Source organism: Heptranchias perlo, chromosome 1 (assembly GCF_035084215.1).
Source record: "Heptranchias perlo isolate sHepPer1 chromosome 1, sHepPer1.hap1, whole genome shotgun sequence".
In the NCBI taxonomy this organism is placed as follows: Eukaryota; Metazoa; Chordata; class Chondrichthyes; order Hexanchiformes; family Hexanchidae; genus Heptranchias; species Heptranchias perlo.
Genome location: NC_090325.1, coordinates 13,503,670 through 13,530,290, shown reverse-complemented (window position 1 = coordinate 13,530,290; position 26,621 = coordinate 13,503,670). Strand labels below are relative to the sequence as shown.

The window sequence follows — 26,621 nt, the reverse complement described above, 5'->3', positions numbered from 1 at the left end:
TGTGTCTGAGATGCATTATTTTGGGTACATCCAGGACTGATCGTTTTTAGATGATGTTGACGTTCATTTGCAATCGTATTTATTCGTTTTTGTTCTCATCAAGATCAGCTAACAACACATCGATCAAACCTGGTTTCTTCCTGGTGCACTGATCACTCAACCATCTGAGTGACCATTCTTTTTTAATGGGCACTTTGCCTGTGGAGGACATCATAGCCTAGCTCAATTCTGTTCTTGCAGTGTCCATACATGCACACATTCCAGCAGAAATTGTAGGATGGAATTTGGGAAATCTTTTTCTCTCTTGCCCACCCCGGAATGCTAAGACCATTTGTATCATTTGAACTGCTGCTGTTACTGAATCAGCTAAGTCACCAAATAGAACCTGGGGAACTTCTGATCGTCTTGCCTTGGTGCTGCATAGTGTGGTACCTTTACCTAGAATGCGACTGGGATAAAGCTAAATTCAATTGTAGGTGGTTTAATGAATTGAAACATTTGGAGTTTGGTGAGTGAGACTTCTGTAACTGAGGAACAGTGTATATACATAGGAATACATAGGAACAGGAGTAGGCCATTCAGCCCCTCGTGCCTGCTCCGCCATTTGATAAGATCATGGCTGATCTGTGATCTAGCTCCATATACCCGCCTTTGGCCCATATCCCTTAATACCTTTGGTTGCCAAAAAGCTATCTATCTCAGATTTAAATTTTACAATTGAGCTAGTATCAATTGCTGTTTGCGGAAGAGAGTTCCAAACTTCTACCACCCTTTGTGTGTAGAAATGTTTTCTAATCTCACTCCTGAATAGTGTGGCTCTAATTTTTAGGCTGTGCCCCCTACTCCTAGAATCCCCAACCAGAAGAAATAGTTTCTCTCTATCCACCCTATCCGTTCCCCTTAATATCTTATAAACTTCGATCAGATCACCCCATAACCTTCGAAACTCTAGAGAATACAACCCCAATTTGTGTAATCTCTCCTCGTAACTTAACTCTACTTCTAACTGTAAAAAGAATAAGACAAATTACATTTTCATTTAATATTTAGTCTTTGAATTTCTCTCTGCTTTTTTTGTAGGCATGGTCAGTAATGTTGTTTTCACAAGCTTGACTTCTGAGCAAAGGCATCCACTTCTGGTACATCTACAGAAACTGATTCGTGTAGCAAATCCCAGCACTGCATTCATTCTTGCAGAAAAGGGAGCAGTGACTAGGTATTAAAGTTTGTATACATTTATGTTCAATACTTGTGCTGCTGATTTCAATATTTATTTAAAAGGCACACCTAGTGAATTATAGTCAATACGAGTTGTATTTCTCTCTACATTTTAAAATAATCTATACAGTTAATTTTAGACAAGCATATCTTGCAGCTTCAGCATTAGAATCTAGTTGGACACTTGCTGTCTGCGACCAATTCAGAATTTACCTCTAATCTAATTTGTTCCACATAAAGAGTATTATCTCAAACTGTTTCAATATTTTTCTTAAACTACATTTGGATGAAAGAGATGTATATAATTGTGAATGTAAAGTAAGGATGATGGAATAAGCTGAAGTGGAGGTATTTTAGATTCCTATTAAATACAATAGATTGGAAACAAAAATTGCTTGCAATGAAACTAGGATACATGAGGCTTGCCTTTATTGGCACAGACTGGAAAAAAGAGAGTATACTGCATGACTTTATCGATCCTTCACACGACTAAACCAACATAAACTATCTCCTTCATAAAATACCCTTCTTTTACCTTTTTTTGTATGGTTTTTCCCAAAATATAGGAATGCTGATGTTGAAATGATTCTATCTGAAAGCAGTTTTTCAGAGCCCTCAATGCTGAGAGCACGTTATTTGATGTTTCCTGGCTGGTAAGCAAAAGATAAAGTTCTCTAAAGTCCAATGCTACAATATGGTTCTTGAGCTGTTGGCACTAAGGAAATATCAAGCGGAGGGTGAACAATTTAAGTTGTGAAGTCACATTGATATTCTGGAATTTAAAAAAAATATATATCTTTTGAGTGGTAGATGGAAGGGCAGTTTCACAGAACCTTCCTTCAGGGTTGGATCGGGTCTATAATGAAGCAGATTGCACATGGTGAAAGGAACAGGTTTGAGTGTCCAAATGGTCTATTCTTCAATATGCTTTCTTATGTACTTAAGAATAAATGACAAGACTCCCGGTAGAAGTGAATCAGATATTTCCTAAAGGCATGATTGGCTCTAGAAAATAATTACAAAGTAATCAGAATTATTTTGTTTTAAAATTATTCTGTGGTGTGTAACAAACAACTATTCCATCTGAAGTTGATCAGATTTGGACCAATTTGAACAATGTATTGTTGATCAGTTTTCACAGTATTTATTGTTTGATTCATGCAGTCTTTCATAACAGTTTAGACCTGACACATTGGTTTCAACTGAAGTAAACAAGAATTGGCCAAGCCAGAGAGGTTATATTGAGTCAGTAAAACTGCTCCCATAGTATAACATTTTTTTTCTGGTTTGGATGGTTGGCATCCCTTTGAGACCAGTTTGAGAAACTAGAGCTCAAGACTAAAATATAAGCTAGGAGACATTGCATTGGCACCAGAAGCCTAACACTGTTGTGCGAGCAAACATTTCCAGTGCAAATCCATGGATAGGAATTGATGAGCAGGAAGGCCATCTAATTTCAACATAATGAGTTATCTTGGCTCCTTTGTCCCATTAGGATTGCTAAATGCTGTATTGCAGTTTAGGTGTTATCAATACTCTTGTTTAAATAAAAATAATCAAGTTCAAAAACGTGGAAAATGGCTTTACACATTCAGTTTACTCTTAATTTAAGTTGCATGACTCAAATGATCTAATAATTCAGTTTGTTAGCATTAAATTAGCTGTTATTTACATTGCTTCATTTAAATTATTGGTTATTTAGTGCAAAATGGGACAACATTTGGGAGTAGACTCGTTTTTTTGTAAACCAGGTATATGGATGATGAGATTCTCAAACAAAAAAAAGTAATAGCCTTTGGCGAAAAGCCTCATCACTGATGCCAGCCAGCCTTGCGTGCAGCAGTAAAATGAAGAAAGCTTTAAGTGGCAGAGCAAAAAGTTACTTCAGAAAATTAAATTTTAGTGGATATTTGGGAAAAAAATGTGTTCCATATTTTTGTATCTTGTCTAGGTGGAATGGCAAATTCAGATCAGGACCAGTTTTTCCACAGATGACTCAGATCTGCATCAGGTTCAGCCGTCCACTTGATAAAGCCCGATTTGTGACCAAGTGTAAAGGTACATTTCAATTTTATAGTGAAATGTAAGTGTCATCTTTCTAGTGGTATCTAGTTCCAGTCTGTTAGAATTTGAGATTGCAGATGTTGCATTCCACTGAATACAATAAGTAACTTGACAGACAGTTGAATGAAACTATAAATATAGTATACTTCACTTGAGGTAAGAAACAGATCAAAGGCCTGAACGTAATGGATAACATTCTGGTTTCATAGAGTTATACAGCACGGATAGAGGCCCTTCGGCCCATCGTGTCCGCGCCGGCCATCAAGCCCTGTCTAATCTAATCCCATATTCCAGCATTTGGTCCGTAGCCTTGTATGCTATGGCATTTCAAGTGCTCATCCAAATGCTTCTTGAATGTTGTGAGGGTTCCTGCCTCCACAACCCTTTCAGGCAGTGAGTTCCAGACTCCAACCACCCTCTGGGTGAAAAAGTTCTTTCTCAAATCCCCTCTAAACCTCCCGCCTTTTACCTTGAATCTATGTCCCCTTGTTATAGAACCCTCAACGAAGGGAAAAAGCTCCTTAGTATCCATCCTATCTGTGCCCCTCATAATTTTGTACACCTCAATCATGTCCCCCCTCAGCCTCCTCTGCTCCAAGGAAAACAAACCCAATCTTCCCAGTCTCTCTTCATAGCTGAAGCGCTCCAGCCCTGGTAACATCCTGGTGAATCTCCTCTGCACCCTCTCCAAAGCGATCACATCCTTCCTGTAGTGTGGCGACCAGAACTGCACACAGTACTCCAGCTGTGGCCTAACCAGTGTTTTATACAGCTCCATCATAACCTCCTTGCTCTTATATTCTATGCCTCGGCTAATAAAGGCAAGTATCCCATATGCCTTCTTTACCACCTTATCTACCTGTTCCGCCGCCTTCAGGGATCTGGAAGGTGTGAATCCCTGGGTGACTTAATGCATTATTATGGCTGCTGTACTTAAGAGGTTTTGGGACTGACTGGGATGCTGCGTGGCATTTAAGTGAACGTTTTATAGTTTTGTTTCTTCTGTCCATTTATCACTATTATTGTCAAAGTTGTGAAGAAGTTCATGTCTAGCATGCTTACCATGCGAGCGTCTAAAACATACTGTGGAAATACAAAAGAATTGGTGAAATGTAAATTATAGCAAGAGAACAATGACATTGCTCCTTAGATTACATCTTCAATTCCTGAGTGTCTCTTTATTTGCCCCTTTTTTAAATAAATACATAAATAAAAAGATCTCCCCCTGTCCTCCGAAACAGTTGATTCTTGGTAGGGTATTTCACCAATGTTTTCAGCCCCCTGGTATCAATTCAGGTGGAAATGAGTATGGATACACTATTCCAGCTGAGCTTTGACCCTGTTCTAAAGCTACACCCTCATGTTCATTCATCAGGGAGTAGTCACGCAAGCTGATTTTCAGCCATATAGGCCCTAAGCTCTAGAATTCCCTCCTTAAACTCCGCCACCTCTTTTTTTATTCGTTCATGGGATGTGGGCGTTGCTGGCAAGGCCAGCATTTATTGCCCCTCCCTAATTGCCCTTGAGAAGATGGTGGTGAGCCGCCTTCTTGAACTGCTACAGTCCATGTGGTGAAGGTTCTCCCACAGTGCTGTTGGGTAGGGACTTCCAGGATTTTGACCCAACGGCGATATATTTCCAAGTCGGGATGGTGTGTGACTTGGAGCGGAACGTGCAGGTGTTGGTGTTCCCATGTGCCTGCTGCCCTTATCCTTCTAGGTGGTAGAGGTTGTGGATTTGGGAGGTGCTGTCGAAGAAGCCTTGGCGAGTTGCTGCTGTGCATCCTGTGGATGCAACACACTGCAGCCACTGTGCGCCGGTGGTGGAGGGGAGTGAATGTTTAGGGTGGTGGATGGGGTGCCAATCAAGCGGGCTGCTTTGTCCTGGATGGTGTCGAGCTTCTTGAGTGTTGTTGGAGCTGCACTCATCCAGGCAAGTGGGGAATGTTCCAACACATTCCTGACTTGTGCCTTGAATATGATGGAAAGGCTTTGGGGAGTCAGGAGGTGAGTCACTCACTGCAGAATACCCAGCCTCTGACCTGCTCTTGTAGCCACAGTATTGATGTGGCTGGTCGTTAGGTTTCTGGTCAATGGTGACCCCCAGGATGTTGATGGTGGAGGATTCGGTGATGGTAATGCCGTTGAATGTCTGGGGAGGTGGTTAGACTCTCTCTTGTTGGAGATGGTCATTGCCTGGCACTTGTCTGGCACGAATGTTACTTCCCACTTATCATCCCAAGCCTGGATGTTGTCCAGGTCTTGCTGCATGCGGGCATGGACTGCTTCATTATCTGAGGGGTTGCGAATGGAACTAAACACTGTGCAATCATCAGCGAACATCCTCATTACTGACCTTATGATGGAGGGAAGGTCATTGATGAAGCAGCTGAAGATGGTTGGGCCTAGGACACTACCCTGATGAACTCCTGCACCAATGTCCTGGGGCTGAGATGATTGGCCTCCAACAACCACTACCATCTTCCTTTGTGCTAGGTATGACTCCAGCCACTGGAGAGTTTTCCCCCTGATTCCCATTGACTTCAATTTTACTAGGGCTCCTTAGTGCCACACTCAGTCAAATGCTACCCTGATGTCAAGGGCAGTCACTCTCACCTCTCCTCTGGAATTCAGTTCTTTTGTCCATGTTTGGACCAAGGCTGTAATGAGGTCTGGAGCCAAGTGGTCCTGGTGGAACCTAAACTGAGCGTCCGTGAGCAGGTTATTGGTGAGTAAGTGCCGCTTGACAGCACTGTCGACGACACCTTCCGTCACTTTGCTGATTGAGAGTAAACTGATGGGGCAGTAGTTGGCCAGATTGGATTTGCCCTGCCTTTAGTGGACAGGACATAGCTGGGCAATTTTCCACTTTGTCGTGTAGATGCCAGTGTTGTAGCTGTACTGGAACAGCTTGGCTAGAGACACTGCTAGTTCTGGAGCACAAGTCTTCAGCGCTACAGCAGAGATGTTGTCAGGGCCCATAGCCTTTGTTGTATCCAGTGCACTTTGCCATTTCTTGATGATATGTGGAGTGAATATCGCATTGGCTGAAGACTGGCTTCTGCGATGCTGGGGATATTGGGAGGAGGCTGCGATGCATCATCTACTCGGCACTTCTGGCTGAAGATGGTTGCAAACGCTTCAGCCTTGTCTTTTGCACTCACCTGCTGGACTCTGCCATCATTGAGGATGGGGATGTTTACAGAGCCTCCTCCTCCCGTTAGTTGTTTAACTATCCACCACCATTCACAACTGGATTTGGCAGGACTGCAGAGCTTTGATCTGCTCCTTTGGAATCGCTTAGCTCTGTCTATAGCATTTTGCTTCCGCTGTTTAGCATGCATGTAGTCCTGTGTTGTAGCTTCACCAGGTTGGCACCTCATTTTTAGATACGCCTGGTACTGCTCCTGGCATGCTCTTCTACACTCCTCATTGTACTGGGGTTGATCCCCTGGCTTGTTGGTAATGGTAGTGTGAGGAATATGCTGGGTCATGAGGTTACAGATTGTGCTGGAATACAAATCTGCTGCTGCTGATGGCCCACAGCGCCTTATGGATGTCCATTTTTGAGCTGCTAGATCTGTTCTGAATCTATCCCATTTAGCACGGTGGTAGTGCCACACAACACGTTGGATGATGTCCTCAGTACGAAGACGTGACTTTGTCTCCACGAAGACTGTGCGGTGGTCACTCCTACCAATACTGTCATGGACAGATGCATCTGCGACAGGTAGATTGGTGACGACGAGGTCAAGTCGGTTTTTCCCTTGTGTTGGTTCGCTCAACACCTGCCGCAGGCCTAGTCTGGCAGCTGTGTCCTTTTGGACTCGGCCAGCTCGGTCAGTCGTTGTGCTACAGAGCCATTCTTGATGATGGACATTGAAGTCCCCCACCCAGTGTACGTTCTGTGCCCTTGACACCCTCGGTGCTTCCTCCAAGTGGTGTTCAACATGGAGGAGGACTGATTCATCAGCTGAGGGAGGACGATAGCTGATAATCAGCAGGAGGTTTCCTTGCCCATGTTTGACCTGATGCCATGATATTTCAAGGGGTCCGGAGTCAATGTTGAGGACTCCCAGGGCCCCTCCCTCCTGACTGTATATCACTGTACCGCCACCTCTGGTGGGTCTGTCCTGCAGGTAGGACAGGACATACCTCGGGATGGTGATGGAAGAGTCTGGGACATTGGCTGAAAGGTATGATTCTGTGAGTATGGCTGTCAGGCTGTTGCTTTTAAGACTCTCCTTAAAACCTACCTCTTTAACCAAGCTTTTGGTCACCCGTCCTACTATCTCCGTCTTTGACTCTGTTAATTTTTGTCGGATTACACTCTAGTGAAGTGCTGTGGGACGTTTCCCAAGTTAAAAGCACTATATGAATGCAAATTGTTCATCTTATTTTTATCTCTTCCTCCCTCTCCACTGTGTATCCACCTGGCTCTCCCCAAGCTCAAGGGCATAGAGGCCAATTGTTGGGACCCAATTGTTGCCAGGTTGAAATCTGCTAATCAGCTTGTATTATTCATTCCCATATTTCCTTCACGTTAGCCTTTTTAAAAAAAAATTATCTATCTGACTCCTGATTCTTGGTCTTTCTGAACCCAAGATCATGTTGCATTTGATCATTTTTAAGTTGTTATCCCTTAAAGATGCTGCAACTTCAGTTTCCTGTCTGTTATCTTGGTCTTTTATCATTACCAAGTTAAGATGTGCACTGCATCTTGTGGCTTCCCTGATGCACTGGTTCATGAAGCAGTTTTGCAATTTATACACAGCAAGGTTGGCCCAGAGATTGGGTTCATTTAAGAAACGAGTGGATACTATAATGGGAAGATGGTTGCTATTGGGAAGGATAAGATAAAATGGGCTGAAGGGCCGTCTTCATCCAAATCTTGAGACTTTTGATGTGAAAACTTAAAAACTTTCAGAATGATCCTTAGTAGTCCTGTCCTGTTTCTTGTTTCTAGCTCTGAGGACCACACTGAAGTCAAGTCCTTTCTATGGAAATATTTATCACATTCGAGCACAACTCAAGTTTTCAGGTACATACTTTTTGGGATTTTATTTCCATCGATGTCTTGTGTAGCATGTTTATTCATCTGTACTTTATTGAAATATTTCTTTAAATGTTTGCCAGATGAATATTCTCAACAAGTATACATTCTAAAGAAGTTAAGGAGAGTATTAGGTTGAAAGAAGAGGCCTATATTGTTGCCAGGAAGATTAATAAGCCTGGGGATTGGGAGAATCACACAGAATCACAGAATCACAGAAGCTACAACATGGAAACAGGCCCTCCGGCCCAACATGTCCATGTCGCCCAGTTTATACCACTAAGCTAGTCCCAATTGCCTGCACTTGGCCCATATCCCTCGATACCCATCTTCCCCATGTAACTGTCCAAATGCTTTTTAAAAGACAAAATTGTACCCGCCTCTACTACTGCCTCTGGCAGCTCGTTCCAGACACTCACCACCCTTTGAGTGAAAAAATTGCCCCTCTGGATCCTTTTGTATCTCTCCCCTCTCACCTTAAATCTGTGCCCCCTCGTTATAGACTCCCCTACCTTTGGGAAAAGATTTTGACTATCGACCTTATCTATGCCCCTCATTATTTTATAGACTTCTATAAGATCACCCCTTAACCTCCTACTCTCCAGGGAATAAAGTCCCAGTCTGTCTAACCTCTCCCTGTAAGTCAAACCATCAAGTCCCGGTAGCATCCTAGTAAATCTTTTCTGCACTCTTTCTAGTTTAATAATATCCTTTCTATAATAGGGTGACCAGAACTGTACACAGTACTCCAAGTGTGGCCTCACCAATGCCCTGTACAACTTCAACAAGACATCCCAACTCCTGCATTCAATGTTCTGACCAATGAAACCAAGCATGCTGAATGCCTTCTTCACCACCCTATCCACCTGTGACTCCACTTTCAAGGAGCTATGAATCTGTACTCCCAGATCTCTTTGTTCTATAACTCTCCCCAACGCCCTACCATTAACGGAGTAGGTCCTGGCCCGATTCGATCTACCAAAATGCATCACCTCACATTTATCTAAATTAAACTCCATCTGCCATTCATCGGCCCACTGGCCCAATTTATCAAGATCCCGTTGCAATCCTAGATAACCTTCTTCACTGTCCACAATGCCACCAATCTTGGTGTCATCTGCAAACTTACTAACCATGCCTCCTAAATTCTCATCCAAATCATTAATATAAATAACAAATAACAGCGGACCCAGCACCGATCCCTGAGGCACACCGCTGGACACAGGCATCCAGTTTGAAAAACAACCCTCGACAACCACCCTCTGTCTTCTGTCGTCAAGCCAATTTTGTATCCAATTGGCTACCTCACCTTGGATCCCATGAGATTTAACCTTATGTAACAACCTACCATGCGGTACCTTGTCAAATGCTTTGCTGAAGTCCATGTAGACCACGTCTACTGCACAGCCCTCATCTATCTTCTTGGTTACCCCTTCAAAAAACTCAATCAAATTCGTGAGACATGATTTTCCTCTCACAAAACCATGCTGACTGTTCCTAATTAGTCCCTGCCTCTCCAAATGTCTGTAGATCCTGTCCCTCAGAATACCCTCTAACAACTTACCCACTACAGATGTCAGGCTCACTGGTCTGTAGTTCCCAGGCTTTTCCCTGCCGCCCTTCTTAAACAAAGGCACAACATTTGCTACCCTCCAATCTTCAGGCACCTCACCTGTAGCGGTGGATGATTCAAATATCTCTGCTCGGGGACCCGCAATTTCCTCCCTAACCTCCCATAACGTCCTGGGATACATTTCATCAGGTCCCGGAGATTTATCTACCTTGATGCGCGTTAAGACTTCCAGCACCTCCCTCTCTGTAATATGTACACTCCTCAAGACATCACTATTTATTTCCCCAAGTTCCCTAACATCCATGCCTTTCTCAACCGTAAATACCGATGTGAAATATTCATTCAGGATCTCACCCATCTCTTGTGGTTCCGCACATAGATGACCTTGTTGATCCTTAAGAGGCCCTACTCTCTCCCTAGTTACCCTTTTGCCCTTTATGTATTTGTAGAAGCTCTTTGGATTCACCTTTGCCTGATCTGCCAAAGCAATCTCATATCCCCTTTTTGCCCTCCTGTTTTAGAGTTTTAGAAACAAACAAAGGACGACCAAATCATTGATTAAAAGGTAGAAAATAGAATATGAAAGTAAACCAGCAAGAAATATAAGAACTGATTGTAAGAGCTTCTACAAGTGTGTAGTAAAAAGGAAGAGAGCAGCAAAAATAAACGTTGGTCCCTTAGAGGCTGAGACAGGAGAAATTATAATGAGGAGTCAGGAAATGGCAGATGCGATAAACAAATATTTTGTATCTGTTTTCACAGTAGAAGACACAAAAATCATACCAAAAATTGTGGGGAACCAAGCGGTAAATGAGAGAGGAATTTAAAACAATTAATACCACTCGAGGGAAAAATACTGGACAAACTAATGGGACTAAAAGCCGACAAATCCTCTGGACCTGATGACCTACATCCTAGGGTTCTAAAAGAGGTGGCTGCATCGATAGTGGATGCATTGGAGATACTCGCCTTAGAGGCGGTGCAATGAAGGTTCACTGGATTGATTTTTGGGATGAGAGAGTTGTCTTGTGAGGAGATTGAGTCGAAAGGGCCTATCCACTCAAGTTTAGAAGAATGAGAGGTGATCATATTGAAACATACAAGATTCTGAGGGGGCTTGACAGGGTAAATGCTGAGAGGCTGTTTCCCCTGGCTGGAGAGTCGAGAACTAGGGGGTATAGTCTCAGGATAAGGGGTTGGCCATTTAAGACTGGGATGAGGAGAAATTTCTTCACTCAGATGGTTGTGAATCTTTGGAATTCTCTACCCCAAAGAGCTGTGGGTGCTCAGTCATTGAGTATATTCAAGGCTGAGGTTGATAGATTTTAGACTCTAAGGGAATCAAGGGATATGGGGATAGGACAGGAAAGGAAAGTGGAGTTTGAGTTAGATGATCAGCCATGATCTTATTGAATGGCAGAACAGGCTCACGGGGCCGTATGTCCTACTCCTCCTATTTCTTCAGTTCTTATGTTAACTGCTTCCACCACCCTTTCAGGCAGTGCATTCCAGCACAACTTGCTGCGTATAAAAATGATTCCTTGTCGCTTCTGGCTCTTTTGCTGATCACCTTAATTCTGTGTCCTCTGGTTACCGACCCTTCTGCCTGTGGAAACAGTTTCTCTTTATTTACTCTATCAAAACCCTTCATGATTTTGAATACCTCTATCAAATCTCCCCTTAACCTGCTCTGTTCTAAGGAGAAAAACCCCAGCTTCTCTAATCTCTTCACATAACTGAAGTCCCTCATCCCTGGTACCATTCTAGTAAATCTCCTCTGCATCCTCTCTCAGGTCTTGACATCCTTCCTAAAGTGTGGTGCCCAGAATTGAACACAGTACTCCAGCTGAGGCCTAACCAGTGTTTTATAAAGGTTTAGCTTAACTTTTGTACTCTGCCTCTATTAATAAAGCCCAGGATCTCATGTTTTTTTTTTAAACAGCCTTCTCAACTTGTCCTGCCACTGTCAAAGATTTGTTATGTGCAGCCCCAGGTCTTTGTGCTCCTGCACCCCCTTCAAAATTGTACCATTTAGTTTATATTGCCTCTCCTGGTTCTTCCTACCACGTATGTAAATGTATCCCTTCACACTTCTGTGTTAAATTTCATCTGCCATGTGTTTGTCCATTTCACTAGTCCTCCTGAAGTCTGTTACTATCCTCCACATTGTTTACTACATTCCCGAGTTTCATGTCATCTGCAAACTTTGAAATTATACCAAAGTCCAAGTCATTAATATATGTTTAAAAAGAGCAGTGGTCCTAATACTGACCCCTGGGGAATACCACTGTATACTTCCCTCCACTCTGGAAAAACAACTGTTCACCACTACTCTCTGCTGTCTGTCCCTTAGCCAATTTTGTATCCATGCTGCCACTGCCCCTTTAATCCCATGGGCTTTAATTTTGCTATCAAGTCTATTATGTGGTACTTTATCAAACACCTTTTGAAAGTCCATATACACATTAACTGCACTACTCTTATCAGCCCTCTCCATTACTTCATCAAAGAACTCAATCAAGTTAGTCAAACATGATTTTCCTTTAACAAATCTGTGCTGACTTTCATTTATTAGCCCATACTTTTCTAAGTGCCAATTAATTGTGTCCCATATTATTGTCTCAAAGTTTCCTCACCACTGACGTTGGGTTGACTGGCCTGTAATTGCCGGGTTTATCTCTCTCCCCTTTTTTGAACAGGGGTCTGGCATTTGTAATCCTCCAATCCTTCGGCACCGTCCCCATATCTGAGGAGGATTGGAAGATTGTGGCCAGAGCCTCTGCAATTTCCACCCTTGCTTCCCTCAGTAACCTAGGATTCATCCCATCTGGACCAGGTGACTTTTCTACTTTGAGTACTGCCAATCTTCCAGTTCTGATGAAAGGTCATCGACATAAAAGGTTAACTCTATTTCTCTCCAGATGCTGCCTGACCAGCTGAGTGTAACCAGCATTTTTGCTTTTTATTACACAAACACTGTTTCTTTTACTTAAATATCTTTTGAAATGTTGAAGTTATTACTCTTTTGAACTGTTTGCTCTGTCTAAATGGTGGAAAGATGGATTCATTGTGGCTAATTTGTTAGTTCACAATACGTCATGAATTTGTTTTTTTAATTTTTAGTATCAGAAATGTACTTTAGAAAAGTGTATCAATCAGTAACTTAGCTATTAATGCACGCTCTTAAATCCTAGGAAAAATTCAACTCTTACAACAGGGAGTTGCATTCGGAGTGTGGGTCATAGATGAGCACCAAAGTGCTAGTTCTCTGACTCACTCCTGTTCAGCATGGAATTGCTGAATTTACCTACCTACGTATGTAGGTCTTACCCCAGATTCCATGATATACCAGCTCTGGACCAAATAATTTAGATGGATGTTGCACTGGAATGGAAAATCGAATAGATGTCTTCCTTCTCTTTCCTCCTCCTTCCTTCCACCCCCCCCCTCCCCAACACCAGCTATACATAATCTCTGGGCAGAAGTCAACAGGGTGTGTCGTATTTGGAGAAAGTGTTTGTACTCCATATTTAGGGAAACAAAAGTTCTATCTGCATATTTCTCAGCTTGGTTTGGAGACAACGTGATAGGCTTCCGCATGTGCTAAATGTACGTTAGGTGCTTTCTCACAGGTGGCAAGAGAAGATTGGCTCAGAGTCATTCCTGCGGCCTCCATGGCAATGTTTGATCATATCCTTGCAGCTTGTTACAGAACTGAATTGGTGGTGGCCTAGGAGTAATGTGCATGCCCAATGTCTTGGCTGTGAGTGTTGCATGGTTCTGGCATGCAACGAAGGGAAGGAAGATAATTAACCTGTTAAATATAAAATCTTTTCTGTATGATTGTGTTCTGTAAGCTATAGACTTGATTGTATTTTTCTACAGCTTCTCGCGTGTCAACATGTTCTCAATGGGTCGTATTTTGGAATTGTCTATTGTAAATCATTGTCTTATTTTAACATGCTGTGCTTTACAGATTCTGAGAAAATGTTTGAAATTTGCCACAACACCCAGACTCATATGTTCTGCATGGTACCCTTGCAAGATGGACCTTCTCCACCTCCTTTACAAGGTGATGGGAGGACCAATGGGAGACAGTATGACAGCTTTGTTGTATTCATCGGTTGTATGCTGAAAGAGGAGACCATGAAGGACTGGCTGCGACAGTGTGCAAGACAGGTAGAGATTTGGAAAGCAACTAAGTGTGTCAGATATACTTCTGACTCTTGTAAATACATCTTTTTAAATCTCCTTTATGTAATAGTCATACTACTACACAGTGTGGCTATATTTTTAAGCCTTCAAACACACCAGATTTGTGCCATTTTACATCTATGCTGCTACTGATGCTTCCAAATTTTTATTAAAATCCTCGTTCTTTTCTAATTAGAATGCTGTGAACAATTTACTAATGCCAATCTTCCTCTGTAGAAACTACAGAAGAAACCACTCAAGACATTTGAGACCCTCACTAAGCAGGAAATAAAGAATGTCCATGTAAGTACTCAGTCAACTGATTTGTTAATGATTTGTTTTTCATTACACAGAGGTAAAATCAGAACTGTAATGAAGCCTGAACATGTGGATTGTCATGAGAGTTTGTTGGAAGAGCTAATTGAGGCAGCTAAATGGCTCAGCATGTTGATATACAATTTCTGTCTGCAATTCCATGCATGCAATCTTGGTTGAGCTATATGGGGAGAAAGGTGCTGAGTGGAGGTGAGGCACAACTCGTGGAGAGGGAGAGGAATTTGGTGAACACGTCACTGGCACAGTTGTTGCATACTTCATGGTGACCAGTTGCAGAGCACTATAGTGACTAGGGGAACATTACCTCCCTGTCTTCCTGGCTGGGGAACTGTGATGGAGATCACAAGCGTGTAGAGAATGGCTGTTAAATTGTTTTTATTATATTCTCGGGACATGGACGACACTGTCAAGGCTGCATTTCTTCCCCATCCTTAGTTGCCCTGAGAAGGTTGTAATGGGCTTTCTTGAACTGCTGAAGTCCTTATGGTGTTGGTCTCCCACAATGGTGTCAGGTAGGGTTTTCCAGAATATTGACCCAGCAACAATGAAGGATCGACAATATATGTCCAAGTCAGGAATGTGTGTGACTTGGAAGTGGTGATTCCTGATATTTTTAGAAATGTGATTGTTAGTTATAATTTGAAGTAAAAGTGTAACTTTACTTAACTAGGTTGTTGATCCGTATGAGTTTGTTGGAAGAGATAATTGAAGCAGCCAAATTTTGATATACAGTTGCTGTCTGCAATTCACATTAAACTGCTTGATTTGACATCAGTGCCTCATTTTATTGTTCATATATAATATAATGTGCTGCTGCTTGTGGAGGTTCTCTTACATTTTTGACAGAAAGGAATGTCAGTGAGATTGGGTTTGGATTGTTCCAACAAAGAGCTGCCACAGGCATGAGGGCTGACTGGCCTGGAAGTAGTCTCAATTATTGCCTTTAGCACTGTGTGCTATCCGATTGCTGACTTCAGAGTTATATAGGTTTTTGTTTTGTCTCTGCAAATCTGTTGAGGTTTCTGCATGCATGAATTTAAATAATCAAAATTGTCAAGCCAACTAGACCAGTATTCTCAGAAAACCAATAAAAACTGAAGTCAATTTAACTAGTTTTCAGTCTTCCATTAACTAGGACAATATTTTTAGTCAGAACCTTCGGTAGTTCCCAAATAATGAGTCAGATTGTTTTTTATGGTTAGCTGGGTAGAAATCTGTCACTGAATGAATTTCCAAATCAAATGACTAAGGAATCCAAGTAAAGACAATCCTTGAGATTGAGCAGTTTTAGATGGTATTTAGGTCTCTAATGACTGCAGGTGATGTCGTCTCTTGTAAGCCAGATTTTTCTACAGAGGCTGTTCTGAATGTCTTAATGCCTTCTTATCCAAGGATGGAAACACTTGCCTTAGAGGAGGTGCAATGAAGGTTCACTAGATTGATTCCTGGGATGAGAGGGTTGTCCTATGAGCAGAGATTAAGTAGAATGGGCCTATATTCTCTGGGGTTTAGAAAAATAAGAGGTGGATCTCATTGAAATGTGTAAAATTATTGGAGGGCTTGACACTGTAGATGCTGAGAGGCTGTTTCCCCTAGTTGGAGAGTCTAGAACTAGGGTTCGTAGTCTCAAGATTAGGGATCGGCCATTTAGGACCGAGATAAGGAAAAATTTCTTCACTTAGGGTTGTGAATCTTTGGAATTCTCCATCCCAGAGGGCTATGAATGCTGAGTCGTTGAGTATATTCAAAAATGAGATCAATAGATTATTGGACATCAAGGGAATCAAGGGGTATGAGGATAGGGTGGGAAAGTGGAGTTGAGTTAGATGATCAACCATGATGTTGTTGAATGGCAGAGCAGGTTTGAGGGGCCACTTGGCCTACTCCTGCTCCTATTTCTTATGTACTAACAAATCTTTAGACCTCCATATGAAGAGTTCTGTTGTCAAGTGCATAAATTGGAATTATATACAGGTTTGGTATCGAAGTATTAAATGTTAATGATGTTAAGCTTAAGAGTGTGAAGTGTGTTTTCTTAAAATTCCTGACCTTTAACCCTACAGATGAAACGTCATTTGGAGCCACCTACGCCTGGTTGGTTTTACAATGGCAACCAGTTTGTTAACTTCTTTGGCGAGAAGAGTGACTATCACCCATGTATCCTTTCCAACGTGTGCTTTAAATTGGGATTAAGGTCTATAAATAGGCATTTTAAATTAGTTTTTTTTATGTTATATGTCATATTTTGAAATCTATTTGGAAACTTCCTGACTTAAGAGCTTCAGGTTCAACATACAGGACCATCCAAAGTGCTATTTTCTGTGTTAGTGTTTGGGGCCACTCTGAGGTGCACAGTAGTTTCCCATGTGAGAGGAAAAATAATTCACTAATTAGACTAAATCTGCCAGTGAGGAGCTGTGTTCTTAAAATGTAGTCCTCTTCTGCAGCTGCCGCCTTTTGCTGGTGCCTTATTTTTTTATCTGTTGGAAGAAAATATCAATATTGACATGTAGCTTTCTACATAGATCAAAAGTTTATACCAAAGAAAGGAATTGCCTGTTTCCTGTTGGTAAACTAATTACTAAATATTGGTTAACAGATTGTGTGGTAGAATGTATTTCCTTTTGTTACTTCATAGCAGGAAAGTGTGAGCCTGTTCTACTCATGCAGCGGCTATCTGTTGATCAAATATGTGGAGGTTTCTCTTTGACCTGTCTAAGTGAGCTTACCTAGCATTGCCTATCACACAGTTAACAACAAGTGTTATAATACAGGGTTCTGAGTAAGCCTGAGTGTGTAACATTTTAGATTCCCACAGCCAATATCTACTATTTCAATACTACTATATCACAAATAAGATACAGGTGAGGAAGTTGCCGGGCCCATCTTAGCTGTTCCATCCAGTCCCCATTCAACCATTAAATGATTCCTTGGTTGAAAGTCATGGGGAGGTGGTTGGACTTTTTCTTGTTGGAGATCGTCATTACTAAGCACTTAAGCATGTTGCTTGCCACTTGTCGGTCCTTGTCCTAAAGTCATGGTTTAGTTTGCAGTAGTGTTCCAGATCTATCTTTCCTAAACTGTTTACTGTATTGCTCTATAAAGTCACCGTTTGGTTGCCTGCCTTCAAGGCTGAAAAGCCCAAATTTTTCCAATCTTTCCTCATAACTCAGTTTTCTAATACTTGGGATTTCTATGTGGTGGTTGAATGAATGAGGTTCATCATTTTTTGAGAAGTGCAGCACGTACAAAGCTCCTGTCCAGCCATCCCTAGCATTCTTTTTGAAACCTTGAGTTGCTTTTGCTTTTTTGTGTCACTATCCCCTTGTTAGTCAAGACTGACATTGAGGCCTTCATACAATGGAAAAGAGGATGATAACCAAATCAAACAGAGTGCAATACTATGATTTTTTTCAAATGGATAGGATTCCTAGCTGATTCCCATCTATCATCCCCCAGGACGATGGTAATTCCTATTGTATATGGAGGTTGAACTGCTTTCAGAGAGCAAAATCATATTCAGTAATCTAACATTTTATTATAGTACAAGAATACAAAAAAATGAATCTTTTGGACTTTCCATCTTCTGTTTGGTTTATACAGAGTCAAATTAGGAAATAGTGAAATGCTCCAGTGTTTTTTTCTATCATTGGCCTGAACATTGTGTTGCATTTAACTAACTAATCAATAGACATTGCCATATCATTATTACGCTGTTCCATCCAGTGGATCCCACAAAAATTATAATATGCACCCCGGCAGTACATGCACTAAGAGTGACAAATTTCAAAATGTTACCATGCTGTAATTTAACCATGGTTACTCCTTTGATCTTTGTCTCGTGTCAGAAGGTCAAAGATGAAAACAAGGGCCAGCCTTATTGGTGCTTAACAAAGGTAATGCTACATCTGTGTTCATTAAAGCAGGGATAAAGTATGCTCCTGTAAGGTGAATTGTATCCAAAACTCTGCTTATGATTATGCGGAGGCAATAGAGGATTAATGGACAAGCAAAGATTAATTGCGAGAAAGATCATGTAGAGAATGGTTGATTTCCCTTACATCATTGAATTATAATCAGTGATGGACACATTCATAGAAGAATATCTATCAGAAGTCAACAAAGAGATTGAGAAATACAACACAGAAATTGAAAAAGAAGAGTGTCAAGACCTATTCGAGCAATAATTCAAGATCCACTTATAATTCCATCGTCTGATATATTTTGTACTCGACTGGGACAACAAATTACAGATAACTAACAAATTGCCTGAAGCCGAATTAGAACTGGTAAAATACAAAACTTTTTTCTTGTGCATCAAAATATGTCACAGTAAGTGACATTTAAAAAAAAAAGTTTCCAGTGGGAAAAACTCAAGAATTTACAAACGTTGATAACTATAATCAAATGCAACAGATGGAGTTCTAATAATTTCCCACTGTTGGCTTAGTTGACCATAGTCATGGGCAGTCTGCATAAGAGAGCAGTTACATAAAACGTATCTTTTTTGCTTCCTGGATCTGAATCCATGCAATTCCCAGTTCAGTTTGACTTATCAGGGCAAATTTAAAATGATAAAATACAAAGCTCGACACTTTATAAATCTTCCAGGATCCTGAAGTGGACGTAGCCCGTTCCATAAGAAGCTGAAGTTAAAATACTGTGCTGTTCAAAAAAGGGCGCAGTGTATGTGACTTCAGGCTGGAACGTTAAACAAATTTATCTGCTCAAATTCACTACAGAGGACCACTCACTACAACAGAACTTGTTTGAAATCAACACACATCTTGTATTTTTTTTTTAAAAGCTGCTAATTCCACCTAACCAACGACAATCTAGATTTACTTAATGTTTTCTGTGTAGCAAGATTCATTGTGTCTGGAGGCCCTGGAGTTTATATTTTTTAAATGTTTTGTTTCTACAGTTAGAGTAATGGTTGATTTACTTGGTCCTGTAGAGATGTTAAAGCTGAGATTAGTACAGTCATTCCATGTAATTGGTCTGAGCAACCTTGGTATAAAAATCCTTTACCACAGATTTGGTTCATAGATGCATTGACAAAGTTATAAATAGGTACGCGGCTGTGGTGTCTGATTGTTATGCGGCTCGTGAACTTGACTAACAATAAGCCATTCAATCAATCACTGGTTATATGTTTAGATTCACTTCTGGTACTGTGTACAAATCCGACACCACAGATAACAGAACTGTGTACAGTAACATAGTTATGTAATGGACGGTACATTGAGGTGTCTTGTTAAATTAAAAGTTCTGTGAATTTATTTTTTTAAAAGTACTACCCTCCACACAGTACTATGTATATGTATGTGCGTCCTTGATTTTTTTTTTCCCTCTTCTCAAGTGCATCATCAGCTAGTGGGCAAAAGTTATTTGGCCTTTGATGGAGAAAGGAATGAGAGGAGGGGGAAGGGAGCTGCCTTATCGTTTAGGTAACGATTGCCGAATTTTAAATGCTGGATAGGAACCCAGTTACTCTTGTGAATAAATTTTAGGATATTTACATCAGCGACACCTAATTGCTGCTTTTCATTCACAACTGTAAACTGTCCCTAACTATTGAGATGCCTGCAAGTTACAAAAATAGAAGAAAACAGATAAAGTTCCTCATTGGTGATTTTTCTGTAATATATTTATTTATGCTGCATTAACCTGTGGAGCGGTGAAAATAAGGATACAATAGATCCTGTTGTGAATCTTCCGCGTACAGAAAAAATGTGACTATTTTAGAGAAATCAGGTGCTGCTAAATAGTTGGATTGGTGGAATAACAACTTTTGCAAAGTAAACTGAAATGTGTGTTCCTGCTGTATTCTCTGCGAACAAATACATTGGTATTGTGGAGAGTGGCATTGTCAGCCTCTGTAATGGAAGATGTTCAGATTAATTTGTTTACTGGTTCCACACTTTCACTACTTTTGAAAAATGTGAAGAACAAACTTTTTTTTGCTGCACTTTGTACTTTGTGGCTTATGCAAGTGGGCTACACAACTCCTGTGTATCGTTTTGGTTCCCACAATTTGAACTTTTCAAACCTCTGTTAGACATTCCTAAAAGTAAGTCCTAGTCTGTCCTAGATGAAGCTTGTAGCATTACTGTGCGTCATATCAGGTAATGCACTCGAGTACTGAGTGTACTCAGCAGGTAAATAACGTAACCACATTGTTCGGCGTGCTTCTGTTTCTGCAACAATGGTTTTATTCATCTAGGACTTGGCTCAGCCTGTACTCATCTACGTTTTGATTAGAACTACACAAGAAGACACAGCATTACCTTTGTTTTTGTATCCCCAATCAAACAGCTGTCTTTTATTACTGGAAAATAGGATGATAAATGTAAAAGGTTTTTAAAAAACCAATGCCAGCTCTGTGAAGTGGTTATGGATAGCTGTTGAAATAATGCAGGAAAGCAAAACTGAGAAGAATTGCTGACGCATCGCTCAGCCAAGGAATATTTAAATGTACTTGCATTTTAAAGTAACACAGGGGCCCAAGAATTATAAAGACGAAAACCTATCTGTTTCAACAGCGAATTCTCCCTGTTCTATAAAATTTACCATGAAAGGAAAGGGTAACTTTATATTTCATCTATCCATTTGAAGGTATAAGAGGAAAGATATGGTTTTCTGGAAATTCAATCTGCGCCTTTCTCTAGGTGGTGTTCTTGGGCTCTTGTACCACTTAGTTATGCATGTGAATCGCCTTTATGCATGAAGAACAGTGTACGGTACGCAAGGCTAAATTAACCAGTAGATGCACACAAGGGGAATGGCTATCAGTGTATAATAATGCTGCCATTTTGTTTCACATACTCGAGGTGTTGAGTAACTAAAATGCACAAACTGGGTTACCAGTCACCAAATATCATTATGATTTTCCTCACGTTTGAACACTCTTAAACTTTGCTTTATCACATTGGTGGTAAAGCCAGGTGATACTATAACTGAACTGAATGGCCCCTTAAATATTTTGTTGATCCAAGAGAAATGACATTGAAATAATCATTTCATAAGATTTATAGTGATGATTTGGAGTGTGCAACCAGTAATGCAATACCAAAATTCAGTAATCTGGTAACCTGAAATTTACAGCTGACTCCCCTTATTCTGGAAGAAAATTTTCATGCACTAAATCATATTGCTAGAAAATCTTCCTTTGCATGTTAAGTTGGAATGCTGCACAACATTCTAAGGATGGTTGTTGTATTATTCTACTGTGGGTGAACCTTCCATTTTGACAAAAAAAACAGAAATTTTGCTCCATTTTTCTCTGGGCAAGAATAAATTTTAACTGATGAGAATGGTAACCTGCTGATCACCAATACTTGCAGTCAATACCTCAGGTACTTTTAATGTTTCACTGTAGTAATGGTGTGGTGATAAATAAGCTTTTAGCTTTGTCACTAAATATATATGGGGCAGTGTAGCTGAATTTAAACAAATGGAAATCAAAGCTGAAGGAGCATTTTTGACAACTTCTCAAGTCTTTTGAGTAAATGGCAGTTTAAGCACATTTAGCTGACAAAGCAGTTCGTAGCTATATTTGAAAGAAGTAGGAAACTGTAGAGAAACGCTTTGAAGCCTTCCCCTAAAAATAGTCTTTACAGCTATGCTGTGTTGATATCCTGATAGGTTTGAGTGTTTGTTTACCACTATAACCTCACAACTAATGTTAATACGCTGGGACGACAAAGAAATAGTTTTTGTGTGTCCCAACGTCGAGTTGTGATGGGCGACATGAACTTTTTTGAAACAAATTTTTATCTGAGATAGAATCTAATGTAAAGAAACAACAGTGCCTAAACAATTATTTTAAAAGCTTTGTAATGTTTTCTAGCTGAAGGTATGTTAAGACTCAACAGTGAGCCACTCTGAAGCTGACTGCTCAATCTTGATTTGGGGGTCAACTTTGCTTTAATTGGGAGAGGTGAATTATCATCTTGCACTGTAATAAAGTCTGTTTAAGGTAGATCATTACCATGCTGTAATAAATCAGGTATAAACAAAAACTAAACTTGGGTCCACCCAAAATAGTGGCATGTGGCCAGTTTATGTTCATATATAAAGAAAGTGGTATGATATTACAGGGTATTGCAAATGTCGTCCATCATAAACTAATAAGTTAAGCTGCTTAAATACGACTAAGATGGAGTCAAGTATATTAGGCTACATTAAAATGTTAGTTTAACATCTGACTTCTGTGATTTATAGAGGCAGGAAGATAGTCAATATATGACGTAGCCAACCATTGTATTTGCATAGCACATTTTAAAAAAAATAGATTTACTGTGAAATTGGTCCAGTATGGCATCCAGATGGCCGTAGCCCTTTCACCACACTTAATCCTCTTCCAATGGGAGCAACAAGGATTGTATCAGGTTTATTATTGATATCAGATTGGGCTGTTACTGATTTTGGCAGCTGTTTTGCTGCTATATTACTCCGGATGAAACACAAATTTAAAAAAAATTAAAGGTAAAGAATATTATGCAAGGCATCATTTCTTGCACTGCTAAAAGTGCAAGTTATTGTAAGCTACATACTTGTGACTTATTAATTCATTGGTTGCAAAGGAATTTTGGGTGTAAAATCACTTTTAGGTTTAAAATAAAAGAAAAGCAACAAGTGTGTATGTTGCGTCAGGTCAATCATACTAGCAGTATAGGGTACAGTGAAGTGTAAGTTCAACCCAGAATACTAGAGGCCCATATTTCAAGGTTACTTGTATGATTGCCTTCATTTCTGTCAAAATGGTAACAGATATATGTTATAAATTAAAGTGACAGATTATTTTAAATCTCACTTAAACCCATTTGAGAACTAAAGGACTTTGTTTCTTGGAAGTTTGGAGGGGAGGTTAATAGAAAAGAAAATGTATTGACAGATGTTTTGGAAAAATACAGTGGTTGGTTTTACTAAGCACAATGAAAAACAAAGTAAAAATTGTGGTCTACAAATATTTTGGGTATGATGCTCCTGTAGTCTCTATTGGGTTATTTGGTGTTTCTGAGTTGGACTGGGTTGGAATCTACAAGATATTTGAATTTAAAAATAACTCAGTTGAAATAATTGGATCCTTCAGTTAAATGCAGAGGCACTCACATACATTAAGATGCTTTGGGTTCCTGGGCCTCCTGTTAATTTTGACCTTTTGAGCATTCTATTTAAAGATGGTGTTGGTGAAAGGGATTTCGTATCAAAGTAATAGAAGTATTACAAAAACAAAATCTGAATGCCAAGCAGGTGTTTTGATGTTAAACTATTAGCAGGCCTTAACAGAGTGTGTTTGCATTGTTATTGTTGGGAGAGTGTCTTGTACTGGTCGCTGAAGTTATGGAACATACATTCTTTGAAAGGGAACACAGCAGCTTAAATTAGCTTACATTCCCTGGTCTACTTGACTCGAGGGTTAATTTAAGTTATAGTTAAGTGTTCCCATTTGGAATTCTAACAGTATTTGCACAGAAAGAATTCAGTTAAAGAATTGGTATTCAGAAAAAAGGGAACAATTTTATTCGTTCGGTAACAATGACATTACTGTGATTTGCTACAACCTATGATGTAATTTTAAATGTCATATTAGCAAAATAACTTACCTCATAACATAAATTGAAAGATATGACATAAATTTTTAGACAATTACTTGCTGAATTTTTCAAGCCAAGCTCTTCACATAATTGAAGAGTGAATTCAGGAATTTATTTGTTTGACTTGAAAGTGTGCCAAATTTGTCGTTTTGATACTAACTTTAACCACTTTAGTTTCTGTTTTTTGGGAGGGGGAGAATATCTTTAAATTAAAAGGGTTAAATTGTATTTGCACAAAACTACTGTAACTTCAGTTAAACTGGTTTTGCGTGTGACTGAAGCTTTTTTGCATATCTTGTATTTATTACACTGCAAAAGATATAATTAATCCAACAAAGTGTATAGAATAATTATTAGTTTTTCCATTTATTTTTGTATTTGTTGACATTTTTACCTGTAGTTGTGTGATGTTTTGCAATTTTTACACATGTAATTTTCAGCAATTGCATTTCAATTCAACGTTCAATAAAGTTTATATGTTTCATCAGTTAAAGTGGCAGTCTTTAATTCAACGCTCTTCGGTCCTGGATTCTGAAGTCCAATATCCCTTTTTTTAAATTGAAGGGAGAATCTTAATCCTACTAAACACATTACCGGATGCATAATAAGGTGTAAAGACCACACATGGTCCTTGTTTGTTTTCTGATCCTTGCAGAGTGAGTTGATCTCAACCAGAGCAGCAGCTACTGTTGGCCTTGGTGGCAGCAGGATTGGGCTTGGTTGCAGCGGCAATGAACTCCATGGTCCTGCCAACTCTCGTGTACATGAAGAATGTCTGCTTTTTATTGAAAGTTTTTTTTTAAAACTAGCACCAAAATCTTTAAAAGGAAGTTGAAACAGTATCTGATAAGTGCGGTTGAAGGCTGTAGAGTTATTAACAACTTAATTTTCTTCCCTCCTTGGAAGGTTGGGGAAATGCATGTGTTTCTTAAAGTAGGATAAAGTAACAGTGTTGGTGCAGAAAGGGGGTAGCAATCCAAGACAATAAAGATGGTATTAGATTAAAAGAAGAGGCTTATAATGTTGTGAGGATTGGGAGAGTTTTAGAAAGCAGCAAAGGATGACCAAAAAATTGATGATAAGGGAGAAAATAGAATGAGAGTAAACTAGCAAGAAATATAAAAACGGATTGTAAGAGCTTCTAATAAATTTGTTAAACACGATTTCACTTTCATTAAACCATGTTGACCCTGCCTAATCATGTTATGATTTTCTAAGTGCCCTGTTACAACTTCCTCAATAATGGATTCCAGCATCTTCCTGATGAATGACGTCATGCTAACTGGCCTGTAGTTCTCTAGTCTCTCCCTCCTTTCTTGAATGGCGGTGTTACATTTGCTACCTTCCAATTTGCAGGGACCGTTCTAGAATCTAGGGAATTTTGGAAGATCACAACCAATACATCCACTATCTCTGCAGCCACCTCTTTTAGAGCCCTAGGATGTAGGCCATCAGGTCCAGGGGAATTATCAGCTTTTAGTCCCATTAGTTTGTCTAGAGGTGTGTCGAAAACTTAATTACCTATTCTATACAATGCATTAACTCCAAACACTTATTTTCAGACAAATAAGAATTTATTAAAAGAAGCTTGTATACAAGGGAAGCATATTCTGCACAATGGGCAGAATAATCTCTTCCCTGAACAGAGGAAACAGTTAACTTTTATACAGTTAATTCAGTTACGCGTACCTGTCGTAGAATATGGGCGTACACGTACATTCTTTATTGGTTCAAGTGGTTAGTCAATCAAAATAGGGAACCCACCCTCTGGTTCCTCATGACTGCCTCGTTATTTTTAAACACAGGCCTGGGAAAGTGCCTTTCCCCTAAGAAACTGTCTTTATTATCAGTTCTGTACTCAGTCTCAAGGCTATATGGTCAATCATTTCTGTTAGTCAGACAGTTATCTCATAAGCAGACAATAGCTCTTCTGTGTGTCTTTGGTGAGAACTAAAACATACATTCTTTCTATTTTATTTAGCTGGTCAGCTAACATGGTCAACTTATCCATCATGCTTTTCAGCTTTATGGTTTAGGTGTATTAGAAAGTTAATTTGGTCAGGCATTTCTTTATGGTTTTCCACAGGTGATCTCATTGAAACATATAAGATTCTGAGGGGGCTTGACAGGGTAGATACTGAGAGGTTGTTTCCCCTGGCTATGGAGTGTACAACTAGGGGGCATAGTCTCAGGATAAGGGGTCAGCGATTTAAGACAGATGAGGAGCAATCTCTTCACTCAGGGTTGTGAATCTTTGGAATTCTCTACCCCAGGGGGCTGTGGATGCTGAGTCATTGAATATGTTCAAGACTGAGATAGATAGATTTTTGGACTCGAGGGGAAACAAGGGATATGGGGATCGGGCAGGAAAGTGGAACTGAGGTCAAAGATCAGCCATGATCTTATTGAATGGTGGAGCAGACTTGAGGGGCTGTATGGCCTACTCCTGCTTCTAATTCTTATGTTCTTATGATGCATGTACTCTGAATGACATGGACTTGATAGCTGACAGCCTTTTCTCACTATGGACTTCGTGTTAAAATCAATCACCTCGAAAACAAAATGCACCTTAATTTTTTTTA

The 26,621-nt window shown here is 40.1% G+C and overlaps 1 protein-coding gene across 3 annotated transcripts in view; it reads left to right on the top strand.

Annotated features, from left to right (window-relative positions):
* dnaaf9 (dynein axonemal assembly factor 9) overlaps positions 1-24,498 on the top strand; it is a 174,741-nt gene extending 150,243 nt beyond the window's left edge. For all 3 annotated transcript variants that reach the window (XM_067981140.1, XM_067981085.1, XM_067981025.1), the window contains 8 exons: positions 1,081-1,216; positions 1,785-1,871; positions 3,170-3,276; positions 8,248-8,322; positions 13,884-14,086; positions 14,339-14,404; positions 16,501-16,594; positions 18,518-24,498. In XM_067981140.1, the coding sequence (XP_067837241.1) occupies positions 1,081-1,216; positions 1,785-1,871; positions 3,170-3,276; positions 8,248-8,322; positions 13,884-14,086; positions 14,339-14,404; positions 16,501-16,594; positions 18,518-18,624 (875 nt within the window). In that variant the 3' untranslated portion in view covers positions 18,625-24,498. The remainder of the gene's footprint in view (positions 1-1,080; positions 1,217-1,784; positions 1,872-3,169; positions 3,277-8,247; positions 8,323-13,883; positions 14,087-14,338; positions 14,405-16,500; positions 16,595-18,517) is intronic.
* The last annotated feature ends 2,123 nt before the right edge of the window (positions 24,499-26,621 follow it).